Source organism: Orbicella faveolata, unplaced genomic scaffold (assembly GCF_042242905.1).
Source record: "Orbicella faveolata isolate gen_17 unplaced genomic scaffold, um_ofav_v1 contig_25, whole genome shotgun sequence".
Lineage (NCBI taxonomy): Eukaryota > Metazoa > Cnidaria > Anthozoa > Scleractinia > Merulinidae > Orbicella > Orbicella faveolata.
This window is the reverse complement of record NW_028301553.1, coordinates 26,861,039-26,884,037: the sequence shown is the minus strand read 5'-3', so window position 1 is coordinate 26,884,037 and position 22,999 is coordinate 26,861,039. Positions and strand designations below refer to the sequence as shown.

The following is a 22,999-nucleotide window of genomic DNA, read 5'->3' as shown; positions in this document are numbered from 1 at the left end:
TTTTTTCAATTTTTTATTTTATTTCAATAGATTGTTTTCACATGACGTCATCATTTTCTAACATCGAAAACTAAAGAGCCACCAAAGTTTTTATTCCCATCAGGCATAAGAGAGGCTAAATTTATATCTGTTTGCAATGTTGCAGCTAAATATAGTGCTTCGTTTGGAAACAGTATATTTTGAATTTCTGAGTTATGGCGGTGCGTGACACCAAGCTACGATCGCATTTGTTGAAAAATATATACCTATCTCATGATTTTTAGCTTTTTTAGAAGATAGAGCGTTAGGAAAAGTGCTTATGTAAATGCTTGTTTGTTCAGTACAGATAATCAGTCGCCTACAATCGTGGACAAAAGTCTTGGGACAAATTTGCACTTTTGGTGCTTTTGCGAACACGCCGGACGCGAATACTACTTCACCAGCCTAACCTCGCCCCCACCCCCCATACAATGTTGAAAACTACTAGCTGCAATTTCTTCTGATTTTCGACATTGTATTGGGCGGGGAGGGGGAAAAGTAACTCGTTTTTAAAAGGAAAGCAGCGCTTTTTTCAAATTTCAGTAGTAAAAGACAGATAATTCGTTAAATTACATAAGTGTCCCAAGGACTTTTGTCTACGATTGTAGATAGAAAAAGTAAGTTCCAGATGTTTACACTGTTTTCCGACCGCCATATTGGTGCAACACAGAGGTGCACCAACATGGCGTTCTGTAATTTCTGCGAAACATTTTTGACGAATATCTGCAGTTTGGAAAACGCACAGACCTAAAACTTGCAGAAGTGTCCTCTTTATTTATTTCCTATAACATCACAATTTCTTGACTTTGAATTTCTTGTCACAATTTCGTGACAGTGAAAACAATCTAGGATGTCTGTATCTATAAAAGTAGTCTCGGCTTTCCCAGCCGTTTTTTGGGATGTCATGCAAAGAACGGCTGCAGAGGAGACTATTGAGGGTAGAGGGGAAACAAAACTCACTGTTTCCCCTGGGCCCAGTCTTAATCATTCGTTATAAAATCGAAAAAGTATTCGTGAGTGGCCGATCTGAAGTTTCCTCCTCAGTTCTCATCTTCCAGATGTCCAGTCCACGAATAAATTTTCCTTTCTTTGCGCATAAGCAGTACATCGTTAAAATTTTCAAATTTTGCAAGTCCTAAGCTTGCAAGTTACACAACACACTCTTGTACCTGTCATGCTACGAAAATAGTTCATGCTTCGATTTATTAACAGACAGCTGCTCGTTTGTGGACAAGGCCGGTGTTCGGCAGCACATCTAGTGAAATACGCTGGTTTTTCGCTCAGTTCTGTTGGGTTCTTGTACGGTGCAAGTATGGCGAAAGCAGCTCCGCCGACAATGACAATTTTCGGCTTCGAAGCAAACGACATCGATGGAAACCCCGTGCAGTTGTCAAAGTACGACGGTTTTGTGACGCTCATCGTAAACGTGGCGTCCAAATGAGGTTTCACAAAGAAGAACTACGCTCAGCTACAGGAACTGCACACCAGGTTAGCATTTAACTAAAAGTCTCGGATATCCAGGTGGGGATCCAGGTTTATTTCTCGCCTCTCGTAATTGAACGCGTGTTCAAGCAAAATTGGTCGCTAGAACCCCAACGCCCAAGCCAAGACGGGTTTATTGACTGATCTGATCTAACTGCAAAATTTTCGGCAGTATTTTTTAATGAACTAGCGTGCAGAAGGCATCAAAAGACTGCTAAACGACTGCGTTACGTTGAAATTACATAATACTAGTTAGGCCTCAGTTACATGGTCTCGGGTACCTGAGACAACCCTCCGCGCGAGGCATCTTTATTGAGCGTTTATATGTGAAAACATAGTCCCTGTAGGCCGACAATCATGGACAAAAGCAGTTGAAACACTCCCCGAAAAAAGACCAGTTTCGTTGAACGCGTGAGGTTTTCAATCTCCAATTTTCACATTTCGACCCCCTCTCCCCTTTTCAATGTTGCAACCACGTGACAATGTCCGCGGAGCGTATTTCAAAATTGAAAAGGGGGGGTTGGCTATCAACAAAAAAGATGTTTTTTCAAATTATGGAAGGACGCCAATAGAAAGCGTTTGTTTTGCTCAAATGTGTCAACACTTTTGTCCATGATTGGAGTCAAAGTTAACCCTGCATGATTATTCATAACCCTTATTGAATAATCAAATGTACAGATATCCCTCTTTCTTTGCGTTTCCCTCAGTCATTCGATCACAGTGGGTTTAGCCAAGTTAATTTCCACTTCTTTGATACAAATTTCTGCTTTAAATCCTAAATCTAGGCATTACATGACACTTGCCATACCGGTTAGGCGAACCAAAGCATTTGTATGAAGAAAAGTTCTCCCACTTTCCAGGGTTACCCTACAAAATGTACCTGCTGAGGAGAGACAACTCGGGTAGGCGAGTTGTCTCCCCCAGATCCTAGTGCAAACAGTTGGTTGATTTAACAAAGAAATAAGTTAAAAGTTACCTCGGCCGGGATAACTCTACAGGAGGTCTGTCTTGGGTACCTGAGACCATATAAATGGGGCTTAAGAGTCTGACTAGGTATTGTAAGTTTGTCATTCAGAATGCTAAATTAAATTGTCTGAAGAAATGTCTGGGGTTTCACGCATTTTAGCACCCTAAATGACCAACTTACCAATTTGTTGAGTGCTATTTGGTCATTTTTTTATTACCAAGTTGGTTCATTTTTTGCTGCGTTTTGTTATCTTGTTCATCACATGTTTTCTGGCCTGTACACCTGCAATGAATATATGTAGTGTCCTTCCACTTCCTCAGTGTGACTAAGCATAATTTTAACAGCCATGGAATATCAGTATATTTTTGGATTCAAAGGGAGAGCTATATATTATTAGGTCTTTTTGCAACAGTTGGTCATGTGACATACTTTCAAGAACACACTGATTTAGCCATTGGTAATTATGCATAGTCTAATGAATTGGAAAGAACATTTGCAAACAAGCCTGGGGGGAGAGAGTGCTCCACATTTAAGCTATATAGGTATGTGCCGCTGTGAAGGGTATGGTTTTCAAGCAGTTTAGTCTGGGAAAGGGTACTGTGCTGTATAGAAATCAATCTGTTTTGGTCTACAATAGGGTTTAATTTACTGCAAAAGTGGTCAGCGTATTAAATACAGTAATTTAGCCTTTCACCAATGTGGCCCGGGTTTGATGCCAGCCTCATGCCATATGTGGATTGAGTTTGTCGTTGGTTCTCGCCTTGCTCCAAGGGCTTTTCTCTGGGTACTACAGTTTTCCTCCCTCTGCAAAAGCCAACATCTCCAAATTCCAGTTTAACTAGGATTGAGGAACCGCATGAAAGCTAGCTAAGCCTGATGTAGCTTCCCCTCTGAATATTAGCCATGTTCTAAACAAGCAGGAGACTGGGTACAAATATTTAAAATCGATTGAATTGAGAAATGGGACCCACCATCTGAAAGAGCAGTCAAACAGTAGTACAGTTTAACAAATCTGAGAGTTATTGGTTTAAACGCAAAGGCATGGTACAATTTTTAAAAAAAAACGCTAAAAAGAGCTTTGTATGGATTGTAAGGATGCAGGGTTTTGGTTCATTTTGAAAAGTTAACACAAAGATTTCCAAATCATAAAGATATTATTATTATTATTATTATTATTATTATTATTATTATTATTATTATTATTATCACTATCACTATCACTATCACTATCACTATCACTATCATCATTATCATTATCATTATCATTATCATTATTATTATTATTATTATTATTATTATGGATTTTAGAGATGTTAATTAACAGAAGATTACTCGTTTCTCAGGTATGCTGAGAAAGGTCTTCGCATTCTTGCTTTTCCCTGTAATCAATTTGGAGGCCAGGAACCAGGAAGCGAAGAAGAAATCAAGGAATTTGTAAAGGCTTACAATGTTGAGTTTGACATGTTCAGCAAAATCAACGTCAATGGGTCTAATGCACACCCACTCTACGTCTTCCTTAAGAATGCAAAACATGGAACACTAACAAACAACATCAAATGGAACTTCACCAAGTTCCTGTGTGATAAACGTGGGGTTCCTGTGAAGCGATATTCACCAACTGTTTCACCTGTTGACATCGTGAAAGATATTGAGAAAGAGCTTAACAAAGAATAAGAATAGAGTTATGCTACAACCATATGCAAAAAGTTTGACATTATTATTTTAGAGGTGTATGATTTTATATATTAAATAGCATGTAGAACAGTATTTAATTTTTAACTGAGTTACATTTGTTAGTTTTAGCTGAAACTAACTAATCTGCTCTAAATTTGCCTTTTTCGACTCCCAGATTGAACCCCATGTGAACATGGCAGAATGCTAATCAGAAAATTTGAACTTAACTCGTAATAAAAGAAAACTAATCTGAGCATGGGTCAAGCTTAATTTAGAAGGCATATCAACAGTTACTTCTTGAAATTCAACCCTAAAAGGCACTTTGCATAAAAACTTTGACTGTTGAATATCTTAAGTAAAATCAAAAACTGTAGTTTACACCCTAAGAAAGATGATGAGAATTCCAACCCTTTTCACATGGGAGTCTCCCCCTCTGCCAACCCCTTTTCTTCTGAGTTCAACTCTTGCATTATTCCTTTATTGAGAAAATATAACTACTTTCAATACTAATGTAATTGGATCCTGAAACAATATTACATGATCTTGCTTATCCAGCTGCAGATATCAAATGAAATTCAATATCTGCAGTTGGAGAATCACCTTTCATGACTATATATGTATGTTTCATCACCTGGAATTTTTACAGCTGAAGGTAGATGTTAATGATTATTATCTACCTTATTATTATTTGTGAATTAACAGTCTTGAACAAAGTTGATTTCCATAGATTACCATGGTATTTAACTAATCGGCCACATTCAATATCTTAATATTCTAACATGGCTCTGAGGCTTTCAGGGTAAAATTGCAAATTTTTTAAGTTTCTTTTGTCACTTGATTCCCAAAAAAGACAGATACAAAGAAAACACCACCAAATACAAAAGTTTGTCCTGAAAGCCTCAGAGCCATGGTAAAGTATTGATATGTCGAACATGGCCTATTCAGAATTTATGCAAAGCCAATGCTTCTGCATTTGCCTGAGACAACTGAATTTTCATCATGACTATTTTATTCAAAGAAAATAATGTTATATTTAATCTGAAAATGTTTTACAAAAAGTTGTCCAGTTCGTGGGTAAATAATAATTTAAATAAGGCGCATGCATTTTATCATTTAAACTATCATAGTGATGCCGCAACAACTGTCTGCCGCTTACTATAGGCATTTTGCAATATGTAATGATGCCGGTGTCGCTTTAGAAAGCATTGTGACTGGCGCTGATACAGTACAGTTGCATATGTATGAATGCGTCACTGTGTTACAGAAATTTATCCGTACCCTGTCACTAACGAGGTCTAAGTTGCTTTACAGTTTTAGCTTGTAAGAATTTTCCTTAGTCCAAACTCGACTCATGACGTTCTGTTTCTAAAATCTGCATTCTGGAGCGAAACGGAATTGAAGATTGTAAGTAAGTGCAGATTGCTCACAAGTTGAGGATGACTAAGGCGTGAATGTAACCTTAAATGTGTGGCTTGTGTGCTTCTTTTGAAAGATAAATAAAGTACAACAGATAATTTAGGTGTGTGTGTGTTGATTACACACGGTTCTAAGCCAGTTGCTAGAGTATTAGAGATGTGATAAAGGTGGTTTTTTTTTTTAGAATTCCAACAGATTAACAAAACTTGGGAACTATGGAGCTCTAGAGGAGTTTATAAGACGCCTCTATAAGCTATTTGTGCGATTTTGGATCGCGTTAGACCGTAATCCAGTCCCAGAGCTCTCCTCTCCCCACTGAGTTTAACCCTTGTATAGAATATTTTGGTGGTTTCGGTTTTTCTAAAGAGTAAATGTGCATCTCTTCAGCCGCCATCATGATCCAGGGGCACCAAACAGATCGTTTCGGTAAATTATCTGTTCGGAAGGCCTTCAATCCCCTCTGATTTTCTTAAGAGAATTGTCACCTCAAACTTTCGTGATACGAGAAATTTAACGTCTGTTGTTTTCGGATTGTTAAAAGTGTCGTTTTGGGTACCGCAAAAAGGTCAGTTATCATTTTCGGAAAGGCGCTAAGACCTAAGGTTTTCGGGAAATGGACCAAAAATACTCAAGTTCCCCTAGAAGAACCGAACAGATAGATTTTTTTTAGCGCAACCTAAAATTAACCTATACAGAGCTTTAAAAGTACTCCAGATAACCTAAACAGCGTTTAAAAACATTTGAGAGGAAACGGTCGTTGGGTGCCCCTGATGATCTACCATGCAAGGCCTGAGGACAACAATGGGATTCTCCAACTGTTGAAAATCAAAAACTTATAATAAAATAAAAGCAAACTCACATTTCCAAATGAACAAACTCCCTTTTGATTTTCAAAAAACAACCTCCCATTCTCAATAAACAAACTCCTGTTTTCATAAAACCAGCCTACCTAGAAACTGGTTTGTCCGAGTTGCGTAAACATCATTGTCACAAGGGCTTCAAATTCTTAATGAGATCGCACTTCTGAAGGGGTGGATAATAGCAGTGATAAGTGTCACAACAGATAATTACTTGAAAGAATTATGCGCGATTGCTAAGCGGATTGCTCAAAACATATTGTATACCAAAAGAGGATAAAGGGTACTAGATCGAGGTAATAGGCTGATTTGGGAAGAGAACGGGAACGTCACTTGACGGCGCGCGCACTACAAATACCCAAATATGGTCAAATTAGAACAGGATCCAGGTTATTCCGCGCGCCCTGCAGTCATCTGACGTTCCCGTCCTGTAGCTAAATCAGCCTAATGCCCCATGCACACCTCGTCTCCAAGGTAATCCCTCACAAGTTTTCTCTAGACCGTACCAGGCGCGTCACAACGATGGTTTCAAAGAGACTGAATATCAGTGCATGTAAAACTTCCTGGGATGTTCCCTGTGTCAAAGAATTGACTATATCCAGACCCTCCAAGGAATTCTGAAATCGGAAATGATCCAAAAATGTCTTAAGAGAGATTGCCTAGAGAAACTATTACGGTCATACATCAAGCGCGCGTGCTAAGGAAGAAATAAAAGCAAAAATAGGGCTTGGCACCGAGTGCGCTAACTTCACTTACAATTTACTCTCCCCTCTCTTTTTCAATGGATCACTTCCTTTACCGATTTTCTTCGTGTTAACAAAAAAACTGACTGATCAAGTAATTATTCATACTGGATTTAATGAAAATATTCCTGCAAGCTGAAAAAGTCCCCCCCCCCCCCCCCCCACCCACCCATCACTTTTCTCATAGTCCATCCTTTTAATTGCGCTCTACATGCATATATTACGGCGTATCCCACTCCTTCCCCCCCTCCCCCTCCACGGGCGTTGGCCAAAGTCAGTGTCGAGCAGGCTATTACCATTGCTTGCAAATATTATTCTTTACTTTTTGGGTAGTTTTATTCGAGGAGGTATTTTGGGTCGTTAGTCAGTATTTTATGTTATTATTTTCTTGGTCTTAAGCCGTGAGTATCATAAACCATACAGTGCTTAAAGTCTGTATGTTACGAGTCTTTTAAATCCCCGATATAAGACTTGAGCTAATCTGCATGGTCTTTAATTTGAAGGCTCAAGCTTGTCATTCGTTGAATTGAAAAAATCTGTGATATACAAAAGGCTACATTCTAACCACGATTGAAGATTTTCGACTATTTTTTTTGCCATTTTACACCCCTCCAGGCCATATTTAGGTTGTGCAGATACGCTTAAACGATAGATTGTAGGCGCATTTAAAGAATGTGTCCATTTAGTTTGTCAGTGTTAAAATTAAGATAAATTCCTTTGAGTAGAAAACAGGTTGCTAGGAGGACATTGCCGACAAACACAGTGGATCAGTAACTCATGTTTTGCAACTGTAAAAATAAAAAGATTCGGCATATTTTATCGCAAACGTGTTTGTGCTGAATGATCAATGAATCTTTATAACTGAGCATCCTTACGGCGCACGTAGTTCACGTTGCAACGTCAAGCCACGTCATACATCAAGCGCGCGCGCTAAAGAAGAAACAAAAGCAAGAATAGGGCTTGGCACCGGTTGCGCTAAGTTCACTTACAATTTACTCTCTTAAGTGGCCCTCTCTCTTTTTCCCATAGATCACTTCTTTTACCGATTTTCATGTTAACCAAAAAAAAAGTGAGCAGAAAAAAGTGAGAAGTTACAATTTTTCGCCTTTCCTGCTCTCGTGTGACTGTAGTTTTCTCCGAATGTGGACGAGCAAAAGTACCTTAATATACTTAGTTTTGTTGCATATTGAGTACTGACCCTCAACTGATCGAAATTTTACTAATGTTGCTTCTTTTCTGCTGATAGTCGTACGCTAAGATCGTTTTAAAATAACAAAAGATTCTAAAAACGCATGGTCTTCAATGCACCGTATTTCGAAAACGCGCACGGTGACCGGCCTCCATTTTGTCTTACTTTTTTGGCAAAAGGTTGATCTTTGCCTTACTGTATGGCAGTATTTAAGGCATACAGCTGATAACCGGCTTATAACTTTTGTCTCGTCGATAAACTGATCAAGTAATTTGATTCATATTGGATTTAATGACGTTAAACAACCAAGCTTTTGGCGTCTTCAACCATTCTTTACCTACATTCTATGTAAAACTTAGTTCTACATTAATTATAAAGAAATGGTTTCTGGAAATTCGTAAGTCTCCTGGCAACATCCCACAGCTCTTTATTCCCTTGTGCAAGCTATTGAAAATTGATGTGATTGAAGTTAGCCAACCGCTCCGTTCAACGGAAAAATAAAATTCACGAATGAAAAAATTCAATCTGCAAGACAGTAACTTAACGTAAATATATTAATTTCTGATATACTATCAGAGTTTTGTGAGCATTTTTTTTTACGTTTTTGCTTCTCTAGACAGTAAAAATGTACAAACATACACATACACTTTATTTTCGCTCGAACACTTCTTCACGTTTTTGCTCCCATATATAGACAATACAACCAGACATACATACACGTATAAACTTTATCATCTCTCGAATTTACAGAGTAGCCGTGTAACTTAAACTTCAAGCTTTGATTAGAATCATAAAGAAAAGTTTAAACAAAGCAGATATATTTATACGTTATTATAGCATGGACAAATTAGATATCCAACGAGACCTTTTGAATATGATTCAATGTGTTTTAAACAATACACTGTCCTTACCTAAATATGGTCAAAGCTGCAAGATGTATAAAACATACGCTTCTAAGCTGTCACCATCACTTTTAAAGAGTTGTTCACACGACCTGACTGGTATTTGGTAAGTTAAAAGGTGTTTCATTCAAACTTTGAAGTTTGCTAGTTAGCAATCATTATTTCACACGTGTAGAAGATTTAGTATCAAATGCCTGTTATTTCTCAAAGTATTAATTTGTTAAAGGGGCATATTGATGATGTTTAGCACCAACCGCGTCGGGTTTTTTATTTGGCTTTTGCTTCGAATCTTTCTCAAAACTTGTTGGATCTTTGAAAAGCAGGTTTTTCGTTTCGTTGAATTGTCCGCATAGCTGTTTACATTTTACAGTCGTTCTTTTTGCTTGTAAGACTTTATAGGGCCTCAAATCGTGAACATTTCTTTCGTTCCTTTTGGATACATTAGTCGGGATTGAAATTATAGGCTGGATTGAAATTTAAGTCTGAGCTGAAAATATCTGAAAACATTGAAAACATATTAGAAATGAACGATAATTGCAAACGACACAACAATTACAAGTCAAACTTTGAAGAAGAATTAGTCAGCGTAATAAATCAACGACTTGAGCTTTGTTTTATCACAGGGAGCTTTTTTTATTGTTTAGGCTGCAAATGAATGATGTTGTTTTCGTCGACGCCATTTTGTGTGAAAAATTTTGTACCTTTCCTTTGGGATACGCAGTAATATTACAGGTTGGCAAGACACTGCAGAAGAAACAAGCTAGTAAAGATGATATTTTGGATGATCGGGCTTTTCGTGGGGGTAACAAAAGGTGATGATATTGTGGAATTTGATGTTTCTGAGACAAGGTAAGGAGCATGTACAGTCTTTCTCAACAAAGTCAAACTGAACTGACATGCAAATTTTCAGTGCCACGTAGAAATATTTCCTTTATGCATAACTTTGTTCGACACGTAACATAGTACATTAATTGTTTCTATTCTTTTTATCTTGTTCCTAAAGCATTTTCTCAGCCGCCATCGATTGTTCGACGTCCTATCAAATTTCGCACCATATAAGGTGTAGTTTCCGTTTGACGAACAATGGTCAGCGCGACTATTCCGTGCTCAAATGGCGCACTCCGCTGGACGGACTGAGATCTGACTGCCTGGCAGTCACCTGCAATGGAACGAAGATACCTTACGATGGCATTTACATGAAGCGCAGTATCCCAGGCCCCGATCAGTTCTTGCTCCTGGCACCTGGACAAACCGTCTCCTCCACGTTTGATGTTTCCGAAGGATATGACATGACCAAATCTGGAAATTACTCTATAGCAGTGGACACTTTTTTAGAATATGCTTTAGGTAGTGTTGTTGGTATGAATGTAGTTGGCCAGCCGAGTATCCAGACAAATATAGCTTATTTATCTTCCCCTGTTGAGGTTTTTTACGTAATGGATAACGCCCACACTAAGATAACTTCGGGGCAAAGGGCACGTAACTTAGAAAATCGGAAACGATTTTATGAAAAAAGCTTTTCTAGGTTTATGCGAGGACAAAACAACAATAACATTGTCAAAGAGGGTATTGACCAAGCACCTCTTAATGCAGTGGTGAAGCGTTGTCCTGCAGCTCAAAGAAGAATCACCAAAGAGGTTCATTTGGCCACCTACCGTTATGCAAAATCCGCCGTTCTTGAGCTTGAAAATAACGAAGACCTGGCTAAACTCTGGTTTGGAGAATCTCATGTAAGCAGCGCCATCAAAGTTTTCGAGAAAATGGTGTAAATATTACAAAAAGACACGGTTACATATGTTTATGGTGGAAAATACTGTGAGCCTGACATGTTTGCGTACACCTTTCCTGGTACGCGAAAAGTATTCTTATGCAAAAAGTACCAAAAGGCTCCGAAGCTTGCCAAGTTTGCCAGTAAAATGGGAATCCTTACACACGAGTTAAGCCATGCTATATGCCATACAAATGATATAGTGTATGGTCAATCAGGCTGTAAAAAGCTTGCAAAGAAAGCTCCGCGACGTGCTGTCAAAAATGCCGATAATTACGAATATTTCGTAGAGACATTATCAGTCACAGCAAAGTCATAATACAGAATGATATAATAATTGAACAGTTAGGTTACATCTCAAGGAAAACTTACAATCAGATTAAAACTGAATAAACATTTGGTTCAGTTAAAGACGTATCTGTTACTTGACTGACAACAGTGATGAGTTGGAACGAAATAAAACTTGATCAGCTTGAAAGTGTTAAATGAACATTTAATTTCTCAGGACGATTTAGGGACATTTCTTAGCTGTGTATCAGGGATGATAAAACGGGCGCGTTTAAAACACGAAATGGCGAAATGACGAAATGGCACTACGAGTAAAAGTCAAAATGGGATACTGGTGTCTGCAAGGGCTAACCCTTAATATTACTAAGAGCTAGTCACCGTCGATTCAGTGATATTAAGGCTAAACGGAGCGCTGTTTAAGTTAACCGTTGTGCCATTTCGTGTTTTAAACGCGCCCACCGGATCAAAACGTTACGAATCACACGACTTTGATAGCACTCGTATCGTAAACATGGCGCATACAACTTTCAACGTTGCTTGAGACCACGATAGCGGGATTTTATAAGATGTTTTAGAATCCTATAACAATTTTCAGGTCGCACACGTCAGTTATAAGTAAATTGGAGGTTTGATTTACACCAAATGTTTTGAGTTAGAGTTCTCGTAATCTCTTCCCAAGCAGAAAAGTTGCACCGTCTGAATCCCTGACTGCACAGCCGTAACTGTGTTCCATATTCACCTGAACAGAGGAGCTAGCCATCACGTGGCCTAAAATATGATTTAGCTCGTAGAAGATCAACTTCGTTCTCAGAATCTCTCTTCTTCTTGCCCCCTGGAGCTTCAGGGGACGCGAGACTCTGGGAAATAGGTTGGTTGAAGATGTTTTCAGCGGTGGATAGCTGTCATGTTGCTCATCTTAAAATTCTCTTCTAAAAAAGCTTCCCTCTGGCTGTTTCTTTTGTAAAATCATCGATAGCCTTAAATTAGAGGAAAATTAACCACTGAAAAACACATGGCAACGAAATCCGGTAAAACAGCTAAATTGGAAAAACACAAAGAGGATACAGCAAATTTGCGCAAACACGCCTTTCAAAAAATAATGAGCTACCTCGAATCTGAAAAAAGGTCAATGGTCTATCTCTCTATTTATACCATGCCATAGAAAATACAGCCGATCAGAATAGAGGAAAGTCGTTGTATATTCGACGGTGTTACATCCAACCTTCCCATCATGCTCCGCGCGTACGTCGCATTGATTGTGGTGGTCACAGAATTTTTTATCGCGAGACGAGTATGTATATAGCCTGCGAACGCAGACGTATTTCCGGCTGTCGCTTGTTTCCGCCGAAAAAAACGTCTGCGAACCCGAGCCAGGAAACGATTTCTGTGAAGTAAGAATTTTAAGCCAATCACAGTTTAGCTCAAGTAACCCCAGGACTACTGCGCGAGGTATTTGCTGCGAGGAGCACTCGAGTTTTCTTCTATCATGAAATCTAATTGGCCAAGGAGAAACAAAAGCCATTACGTTACAAAAATCGTTTCCTGGTTCGGGTTTGCAGACGTTATTTTCGGCGGAGACAAGCGACAGCCGGAAATACGTCTGCGTTCGCAGGCTAGTGTGTATACCAAGAAAATAAAAGTGACAAGTGGGATATTCCATGTTATTGTATAGAGACGACTGTTTTACTGGAAAATACGCCACTTGTAATTCATACGAAAACACATCCTGAACTCGGATGGCGTATTTTCCATATCCTCACTAGTGAAGATATCGATGATTTCACTGATATCAAGTTTGTCTCTTAAAATGCACTTAAATTCGTTGGTGTATGATCAAAACATCTTCGGGTCTTCCTCGAAAGGCTTCGGCAATCTCCGGTAATCTTCGGTAATCTTCGGTTATCTTAGGAAATTTTCTAAAAATGTTCGGCAACGTTCGTGTGACCTTCGGACAAATTTTGGAGAGTTTTCGGAAATCTTCGACAAATCGTCAAAAACGCCGTCATCGGTATGTCTATATAGTAAAAAGAACATTACACGTTAGTTCGAAGATATGAATTTCATGTTCTTGTGACAAGAACAATAACTCACTCGTTGGCTGCGCTCACTCGTGAGATGCATGTATTTTTCTTGCTACTCGAACTGCATAAAATTCATATCTTCTCGCCACCGTGTAATATCCTCTATGTTTACCACGAGAGAGCATTGTATAACTAGCATTTTACACGACTAAGTAAGTTCAGAGATCCTTGACATATTATTATGGCAGTTCCACGTTATTCTGAGGAAGTCGGCAGTTGCGATCTCCTGGAAACAAGTTCACTGATGATGAGCCTGGTGCTGTGAGGTGCCGCTCTAACTTGACTACACTCATTTGCGTCTGGTTAAGGAACTTTTTATCCCTGACATTGTTACTCATAACCGCAAAAGATTCCGCCCTTCTCACCTTTCCAAATTCCTGGCTGGTTTCTTTCCACACACAGCAGCCCGCTGTCCATACCGCCCGAGGAACAACAAGTGTCAGTTCGTCCAGCAACATCGTCGCATAAGATAGCTCTTTGCTGGAATCCTGCACCGATTTCCTGCCGAGATCACTTTTGAGGCTAAATTCTGAAGTTCCTGTCAGCAGATAGAGCGTTCCTTGACGAGTGCGGTTTCCACACACGTTCTGTGCGTAGCTTCGTATTTTCGCCTCAAATATCTGCCAGGGTCCGCTGTTAGATGCTACATACTGTGGTACGACATTGGTAAGAGTGTATGTAGCTTTCATAAAACGTTTATCAAAAGAATTTATTGCTAGAGGATCCATGTGCCCTCTGCTCAGAGGCTCTTGTTTAATGGCTTTTCTGTATGCAGCATCCAAGCCAGGGACACCTGTTGACATACATAAGCTTAAGGTTAACGACGTCGAAAGGGAATAGCTATTTTGCAATTTTAAAGAGAGGATTTACTCCATGATGCTAAAACTTTAAGCAGCTCAGCTGTTTGTTCATCTCCTGCGTAAATTCATATGTCAGCTGTTTCTTCAAGTAATTTGACATTTGTCACTTTTCGATAGAATTTTTCTATTTGCTCATAATGTTCCCTTTCAATTTTCTTGTGCAGCATTGCAGAATGAGCTCTTTTTTGCATGCTATTTATCATTTATGGATTTTCGTTATTTTCTGCATGGCCATGTTCCCACGAAAATAATTCAATCCCAGAAAGCGCTCCAAGATGGCGGATTTAGGTTGCGTTTCTTTACGAAAATTAAACTCCGGATTCTATAACCCAATAACGAAATTTCGCGTTTATTTACTGAAATACTTCATGATTTGTGAATCCGAAGAATTCAAACTACAACTGGATCTAAATCATTATTTTCGGAATCATGTGTTCGTTTCTTCGCCGAAGTAAATCGTTTGCTCAGCAGTCATCGCTGTGAAAATCGAAAACCGCTATTGTGTGAACACTGTCAATACGGTAAGTCTCCAGAATTCCAAGTGTCTTTTTGGGACATTTTTCGAATGAAAAATGATTGATTATATATAGTGTAATTATGCAACGTATTTTGAAACACTGGTCACCGGGTGCTTACTAGCTGAAGCCCTTCTGAAATCGTCAGAAGTGGTGCTTGCATAATTCATTTTTCCATACTACTTCGCTTGATGCGCTCATTCCACCTTGTATCGCCACATAAAGCCTGGTTTTCGCTACGGCACCAGCATAAGTACCAGTATAAGCACAAACTCACCGTAGTGAGGACGCGCACAACACTAGCATAAGCACAAGCACAAACAGAACAAATGTTTTTGTTCTTCTTGTGGTTATGCTAGTGTCAAGTGAGAAGGCGCTACTGTGAGCATAGCAGAACCGTTAGTCCACCATCTTGTTTTACTGTTTCGAGGAGGTATGGAACCGAAAATAAGGCAATTATCCATTTTGCGCTTGTCTGCGTGCTTATGTTTATGTCGTGAACGTTCTCACCACCGTTAAGCTTCTTGTGCTTGTGTTTTTGTTTCAGAATCGTCTCTCCACGTCACGCATCGAGCGCGCACTAAGCAATAAAATAAACAATGACAAGGCAGATGGCCCTTGCTATAGCTTTGCCTGGATTTAACTAACTTGGAGGTTCGGTGACCACTTTTTCTTTTGATGGATCATTTTCTCTATTGATTTTCTACGTTTACCGGAAAAAAGAAAAACAATCTATCGATCAGAAGTTTGAATTTCTTTTCAAAATCGAGTTCCGTTCTTTTAATTTTAGCTCTTCGTTTATCTGTGCGGCGGTTTCAAATGCCTCTTGAAGGGTTACGTTTTGTGAAAACGTTGGCAACATTTGGAATTATTAACTCAGCGGATTCACTGATACAAAATATTATTAGGATACTGATTTATCTCCGTTGATTCATCTTTGATATTTTAAGCTACAAACTCTGGAGACCATGCTAATTTACGCGCGCCAGTTTTTCAAAATCAGACTAGATTTCCACACGCTTTATCTCTGAAACGAAGTCCGTGACCCCCAAGTTTTCCATTTTTGAAACATGCAAGTAATTTTATTATCTGTCCGCAGTAGACGTTTGAAGAAAATCTATCGAGTTGAGCATTTTCGCACGGACGTCCTTAAAAAAATGCTGGTTCATCTTTTAATCTACACGTTATTATCAAATCTGCAGCTCGATCAGCGTAGCTCACCTGGAGGATTTCTCCACCTTTTTTTCACATCTTTTCTGGAGTATGTTCCGATCAGCTGGGCCTGTCGCGGAGTCACCTTGTATGCTGAATAGAATGGGATATTCCTCTCCGGATCAAACAGTGACACAAAGTAAGGATCAGTACCATTTGTGTCCGTAGGAAGTGTCTGCTGTATTTCTTTGCCTCGACTGATGCCGGGGAGGCCCTCAGGGCGTCTGTTCCCTGCGAAAAATGGCGGCGGCTGATGTGGCAACAGCGTCTTGGATCCCCAGCGGAAGCCATTCTGTCTGTTGGTTTCTGAGTGTTAGGAGCAGATCAGAAAAAAAATTAGACGAATGTCAATGACAAAATAAGTTTCCACGCGATTTTAGTAAAGGAAAAGATCTCTTTATTTTCAAACTCACACAAAAAGACAAGCTCTTTTTTTGTAAGAATTCGGGTGAACGTTTGTAGGTTTTTTGTTTTGCATGGTTGTTGCTTGTTTGTGTTTGCCATTTGAGTCTGAAGCGTGCTTAAGATGTTCCTAAGTTGTCATTTCCAGTCGTTTAAGTTTTAAGTAGTTTTGTAATGTCTCCCAATTTGGAATATGCTTTTGAAAACATAGGAAGAACTGACTAGTTTCCATGCCTTTCGTTTAGAGCTATTTTCTGGCTTCGATGTCATAATCAGCCGACGCTCTGGACCCAATACTTTAAAAAAAAAAAAAAAAAAAAAGAAGCAAAAAGGAACAAAACAAAGCAAAGAGATCAAAAACCATTGGCGTCATGGCCCAAGAAAACTAATGCAGGATGAAAACAATTCTCTACAAAAAAGAATTGACAATGAAAATTTGTCCCTGTGCTTGGGGTTTACTGGTGCTCGCACCCAAGATGAAATGTTTATCCATCGCACAACAGACTATTCCTACGTTGCCAGGTTTCTTAAACAGAGAGAGTATTAACATTCGTATTTCAACAAGAAGCACTTACCTGATCTTGAAGCGTAACTCGAGGGTGCTACGATAGCCACTAAGACTGCCAAACCAATGAAAGACCAAACTTTTCCCATCAACATTGTGCCAGGTTTGGAATCTGGTTTTAAAATGCTACAAGAACCCAAGTAAACCTCAATTAATATACGTAAACCTAACGCAATGTGCGTACGCGTTTCTCATCGCTCGGAATAGAGCATGATTCTATATAACCCTGTAATCGTTGACAGCCGCTGGTATGCTTCCAAAGAACACAGATATTTTGCCCAGCGATCGCCAGCTTAAAATAAGTAACTTCCATCGATCGAGCGATTTTGGCGATAGGACTTGGCTGTAACTGATACAAAACTTTCGAAACTCGAGACACAGGAAGACATTCGCAATCTTGCTATTTTAAGCATAACTCAGGTGACTATTAGAAAACTCGCAATATGATTGGCTGCGCTTGATGGTGCGTCGATCGACAGAAATCCTTCGGAACGCGAGCTCGGTTTTTCATCCATTGTTAACGAAAGACGTTATGCAAAGGCCTCAAATTCATTGGTCTTTTCGGTTTCAATCACTTTGAAATTCGAGTCTAAGTTTCGCCCCTTACCAACTAGCAGCCGATAATGAAGTAATCAACACGGCGTTGGTAGTTTTCATTCTAAAATTGAGGCCTTCCCCCCTTCAATTAAGGACACTGATAGCACATTAAACTGTTCATTTCCCACTACGGATCTACGTTTTATCAGACGCAACTTAACGATGACATCAATAATGACTTCACTGAAATCAATGAATAATCAATAGGTAATTGTTAGGTAACTGGTTTATTAGTCATTGACTATTGCCAATGATCGACGAGAAATCGATATATAATCGATAATCCACAAAGTTTTCCGTCATCGTGCTTGGATTGATTAGCCACTGATGACCCTGATTAGTCAATGATATAATATCGTGGCTACAGAAACTCTGCCAAATCACAATTAAAGAAATAGAAGCAGCTTCCTCAAGGTATAACGCCGGGATAACGACGTCCATTTGTGTAATCAATGGGTTATCGATGACTAATCAATAGCATCGATAAGTAATCGATGAGTAATCGATGTCGTCGATGAGTAATCGATAGGCTACAAAATTTTGTAATCGATTACTTATTGATCATTGCCAATAAGAAGTGACTAATCAGTTGATTACTCATTCTGTTCAGTACCCAACGATTACTCATATGATGTCATTGATCACTGACTAGTTACGTCTGGGTTTCAAAATGAAAATAAACTCAAACATAAGTATTTTTAATAGACTATGTCTTATTAGTTTCTTCTATTCTTCATGAATTTAAACTCTTATTTCCATATATTTTAAGTACGGTTGTGAAAGATATGAAAGTGAAATGCCCTCAATTTTGAACCACGTCACTGCTGAACACTCAAGAATTCGTCACGCAATTTTTCCTCGGTAACAAACGTATGTTTCCTGAATGTCACTATAATCTCGACAATACTGATCATTACTGTAGATTTTACAGGCACGTCAACAAATTGGCCGGTTGAGATTAAAAGAAGTAAGTGCGAATTGCTTCACGGGCATTTCAGCTTAAAGATCACGCGAACACAACTCAAGCAACAAAATCTTCTGTCAAAGGAAATCGGCGTTGTACTGTTTTAGTATTTCCGCGTAGCTAATATTTCCGCGTTGCACTGTTTTAGTGTTTCCGCGTAGGCCAGTCATACGTTTTACTTACCAGAAAGGACAGTCACTCAGATCCCAATACAGTCAGCTGCCAAAGAGAAGTCGTTCAATGCGAAGTGAAAGTACTCGCACTGTAACAGTGTAAGAATGACCAAATGTCACTGAAACCTGATTCGACTTTTCCGTCCTTGCCATGCTGTCAGGTCAGACTTCATCACCTGTTTGATCACTTAGTAACGGCTCTGTCAATTCCATGCCCGCCCATCCCCCCGGTGCATTTCAAATGTTCTAGGTCCCCACCATGGGCTCCTCGGGGTGGGGCATTTGACAATTTGGTCACATACAATCAACTATAAATCGGTACCTTTTAAAAACGAAAGCCTGCTGTCTTAAAAATCTTAAGGATTAGCCCTAGGCTGTAAATTCTTTTTGCCACCTTCTACCTTCTGAAAAACAAAAGTCAAACGCCCGTCAAATACTCGAGGAGCAAGATTAGAATTGACAGAGCCATAAATTTGCGATTTTATGTTCTAAACTTGGGGAAGGAACGCGTGACGAGCCCTAAGAGCGTTTGCGTGGGAGGCTAATTCAGGATTCCCATCAGAAAAATTACTTAACATACTATGGGAAAACGAGTTTGCTTCTTTGGCATAGCTAAAACGCGTCCTATGTGCGAAGCCTTGCCGCTCTCGGCGCTTGCTTCTCGCGCTCTACCCCAGGGCTCTACCCCAACTAAACCGCCTGCTACGCAGGCTATATGTGAGGAACAATCCATCTTTAAAAACGTATCACAATTTTCACGATATTGAAAAAAAGAAGAAGTGCCGAAAAAGGTTTGAAAACCGTTCTGTTCCATTTCTAATCTTTTAGCCGGGATGGTAAATAGGAAGGTGAGACTAGCGTTTCCGTTTGCGAGCCTGAGACATTTTATTTGGCTTTTCAAATTGCGAGAGCAAGACTTTAAAGTCTTCGATGTTTAATGAACTTTGAGGATGTACAAATTACAAATTAGATTAAACTTTAAAATTACAAAATTACAACTTGCACTATATTCGCGTATAGCGTAGGCTAATCGAGGCGGGCATCGTAATAAACTAGTAATAGTTCTCACTAAAGCTACCCCCATTTTTTTTTTTTTTTGTGCTGACTGTATGTAATAAATAATACATTGAGTCACAAAAAAGAATAAAATTAAATTAATGGACACGTAAGCAAGTAGAATGAGTCGAACTAGTGATAAGCAGGACAAATGATCAAAAAAGAATTGTGAAAAGGGGAAGTTATAATAAATAAAGTCATAAGATACAATAAATATCAAGACTAGGGAATGGGCGTAAACATAAGTCATCCTCAATCCCAAGCACTGTGAGGAACAATTTATGAATTTGTCTTTCAAACAGCCTTTTCGTAAGTTTACCGTAATCAGATTGCAAGTAATTTCATAATCCTATGCTAGAACTAGAAAAAGACTTTCAATTTACGTTCAATCTCGCTGCGTTAACATATTGATTCCTTGCAGCAGAGAATCGAGTATTACATAGACGAATGTTAGATGAGCGAGACCCACGGTTTTTGAAGGACAATTTGCCACCACTCACGGGGCATTAAAGCCACTGAAACCCCCAAGATTCACGGTACCTCTTCCAAATAAGCGGGTAGCCGACCAGTTCTAGAGCTATCCAGTACATGTATCGCAGAATTAATGCTAATGTCTCCGAATGAAAGAGCAAGTTTTTGGGGAATGATTATATATTTGAGAAAAATGCGTTGTTCTTATCATGAGACCTGTTTCAAGATGATAAAGGCTAGAAAATAAGAAAAAAATAAAGCAGGAAAACAAGCTTCGCACCTTTCCTTGGAATTTTTGATGCGTCAAAATGGAGAAGAACGCAATATCAATTACTTTCTAGATCTGCAGTTAAGTACCAAGGCAAGACACTTCACGAGAAGCTCTTATAATTCATACGCTTCCGTGTGGTGACAGTCTTTTGTGATATGTGTGATATGCACATTAAAAGCATACCTACCCGCTAATATAGTTACATTGACCACAAGACTATTAGTTCACTATCGGGCGCGTTTATTTTATCATCATCTCTAAGGTTACATCGTAGAAGCAGGTGAGAAGTGATTCATTTCCTTCTACCGATCTGTTTAACAGTCTTTGCTTATAATATTTCTATTTGAATGAGCAAATCGGTTTTATAGATTCAATTGTAACAAAGATAACACATGGCATAAAGAGATTGTATTTGAGTCAGATATTAAACTTATTCGTGTTGATTCGTCATTACCATAGCCACCTGCTGTTTAGCAGAATATCCTTTTTGGAATTGTCAGTCTTTTGCAATATGTATGACATCCGTATTGTATTTCATTCCCACACGTTAACAAAGTTACACTGACTACCAAAAACATTGACTGTTCGGAGCGCTGATATTTTCTAATCTCCCTAAGGTTAAAGCACATGTTAAAATAGGTGAGATGGCATTCCATTCCCTCGTGCCGAACAGTTTTTCTCTTACATACTTTTACTTGAGTAAGGAACAATGTTTTGTACGCAAAAATGCCTGTTGACTCGTCAGTTTCTAGATGTACCCTCTTGTTATTGAGTATGCTTGTTTGGATTCCTGTTACGTCAACTAAAACTGCATGGTTAACTTAAATTTGCGATTTTATGTTCTAAACGTTGGGAGGGAACGCGTGACAAGCCCTAAGAGCGTCTGCGTGGCAGGCTAATTCAGGATTTTCATCATCAATCTCGTTCCCAGAGCCCACGTCTTTTGGTCAGCACCAAGACACCGAGCTCTGGAATAATCAATTTCCAGACTCCAAGATTTTAGGAGTTCCGGTTTCATGGGACATGCGTGCCTTGGTTTAAAACATGGCAATCTCGTTTCCAGAGCCCACGTGTCTTTTGGTCAGGTGCTGAGGTTAATCGCGTAGGCTAATCGAGGCGGGCATTGTAATAAACTAGTTATAGTTCTTACTTAAGCTGCCCCCGTTTTTTTTTTCTTTTTTCTTTTTTTGTGCTGACTGTATGTAATAACTAATACATTGAGTCACAAAAAAGAATAAAATTAAAATAATTAACACGTAAGCAAGTACAATGAGTCGAACTAGTGATAAGCGGGACAAATGATGAAAAAGAATTGTGAAAAGGGGAAGTTATAATAACACAGTCATAAGATAAAATTAATAACAAGATTAAACATAGTAGAGTAAACATACTCATCCTCAATCCCAAGCACTGAGGATCGCAATTTATTAATTTGTCTTTCAAACAGCCTTTCCATAAGTTTACCCTAATCAGACTGTAAGCAGTTCCATAATCCTATGCCAGAACTATAAAAAGACTTTCAGTTTTCGTTCAATCTCGCTGCGTTAACATATTGATTCCTTGTAGCAGAGAATCGAGTATTGTATAGACGAACGTTAGATGAGCGAGCCCCAAGGTTTTGTGAAGCACCGTTCACCACTCCTCATCGCGGGATTAAAGCCAGTGAAGCCCCCAAGACTCACGGCGGTGCCTCTTCGCATAAGCGGGTTAGCTGACCAATACTAGAGCTATCGATCCAGCACATGTATCGCAGAATTACTGCTAATGTCTCCGAATGAAAGAGCACGTTCTTGGGCAATGATTATATATTTGAGAAAAATGCGTTGTTCTTATCATGAGACCTGTTTTAATGATAAAGGCTAGAAAATAAGAAAAAAGAAAACAAAAAAAATAAAATAAAATAAAAAACAAAAAAACAAAACAAAACAAAACAAAACAAAACAAAGCCAAAAAAAAAAAAAAAAAAAAAAAAAACCAGGAAAACAAACTTCCCACCCGAACCACACCTGGATCCGCGTCAGCGCTAACACGGGCGTTTCCCTTTTTCCTTATTACTTTGTCTTAGGAGTCATAAGTATCTATGTCAAGGCAGGGAATTTAAAATGTTTTTCTAAAGGTTAGTGAAAATGGCGTAGAATCAAAAATGCAAAATGAATAGGGAAGCCGCTTCCGACAACGATACTTCGAATTCTAATTTCCAGTTTTAGCACAATTAGTAGCAAGGCCAGGCCATGGATTGACTCCTTTGGTAACCATTTTTTAGAAAATCCCAATATTAAAACATCTAGTTAGGTTCTTTTAAATTGTCGTAATTATTCATAGTTAGGAGTCAGTTAAATTATTGTAATTATATATTTTTTATTCATTGTTTATTTATTTTTAAGTGCTCCTATTATCTTTCTTTTCAGTTGCTGTTTAGGTATTTATTTTTCATCTTTACAATTTGTCGTTCTCGTGCTCGAAAACCCTTCAGATAGCTCAGAAAATTTGATTAAAGTGTAAATAAAAGTGAAGACATAAGGGGGTTG

General features: G+C 38.8%; 1 protein-coding gene and 1 pseudogene across 2 annotated transcripts; one reads left to right on the top strand and one right to left on the bottom strand.

Moving 5' to 3' along the window:
* The first annotated feature begins 1,138 nt into the window (after positions 1-1,138).
* Positions 1,139-5,659, top strand: LOC110043578 (glutathione peroxidase-like; annotated as a pseudogene). Its single transcript, XR_016208601.1, has 2 exons — positions 1,139-1,506; positions 3,811-5,659. The product of XR_016208601.1 is annotated as a glutathione peroxidase-like (transcript).
* Positions 5,660-11,329: 5,670 nt separating this feature from the next.
* On the bottom strand, positions 11,330-18,818 carry LOC110043753 (nuclease EXOG, mitochondrial-like). Its single transcript, XM_020749250.2, has 4 exons — positions 18,684-18,818; positions 16,950-17,065; positions 15,982-16,278; positions 11,330-14,178 (listed from the first exon to the last, which is right to left on the bottom strand). Exons 2-4 carry the CDS (start codon positions 17,032-17,034, stop codon positions 13,565-13,567), a joined length of 996 nt encoding a protein of 331 aa, XP_020604909.1. The 5' UTR covers positions 17,035-17,065; positions 18,684-18,818; the 3' UTR covers positions 11,330-13,564.
* Positions 18,819-22,999: the final 4,181 nt, after the last annotated feature.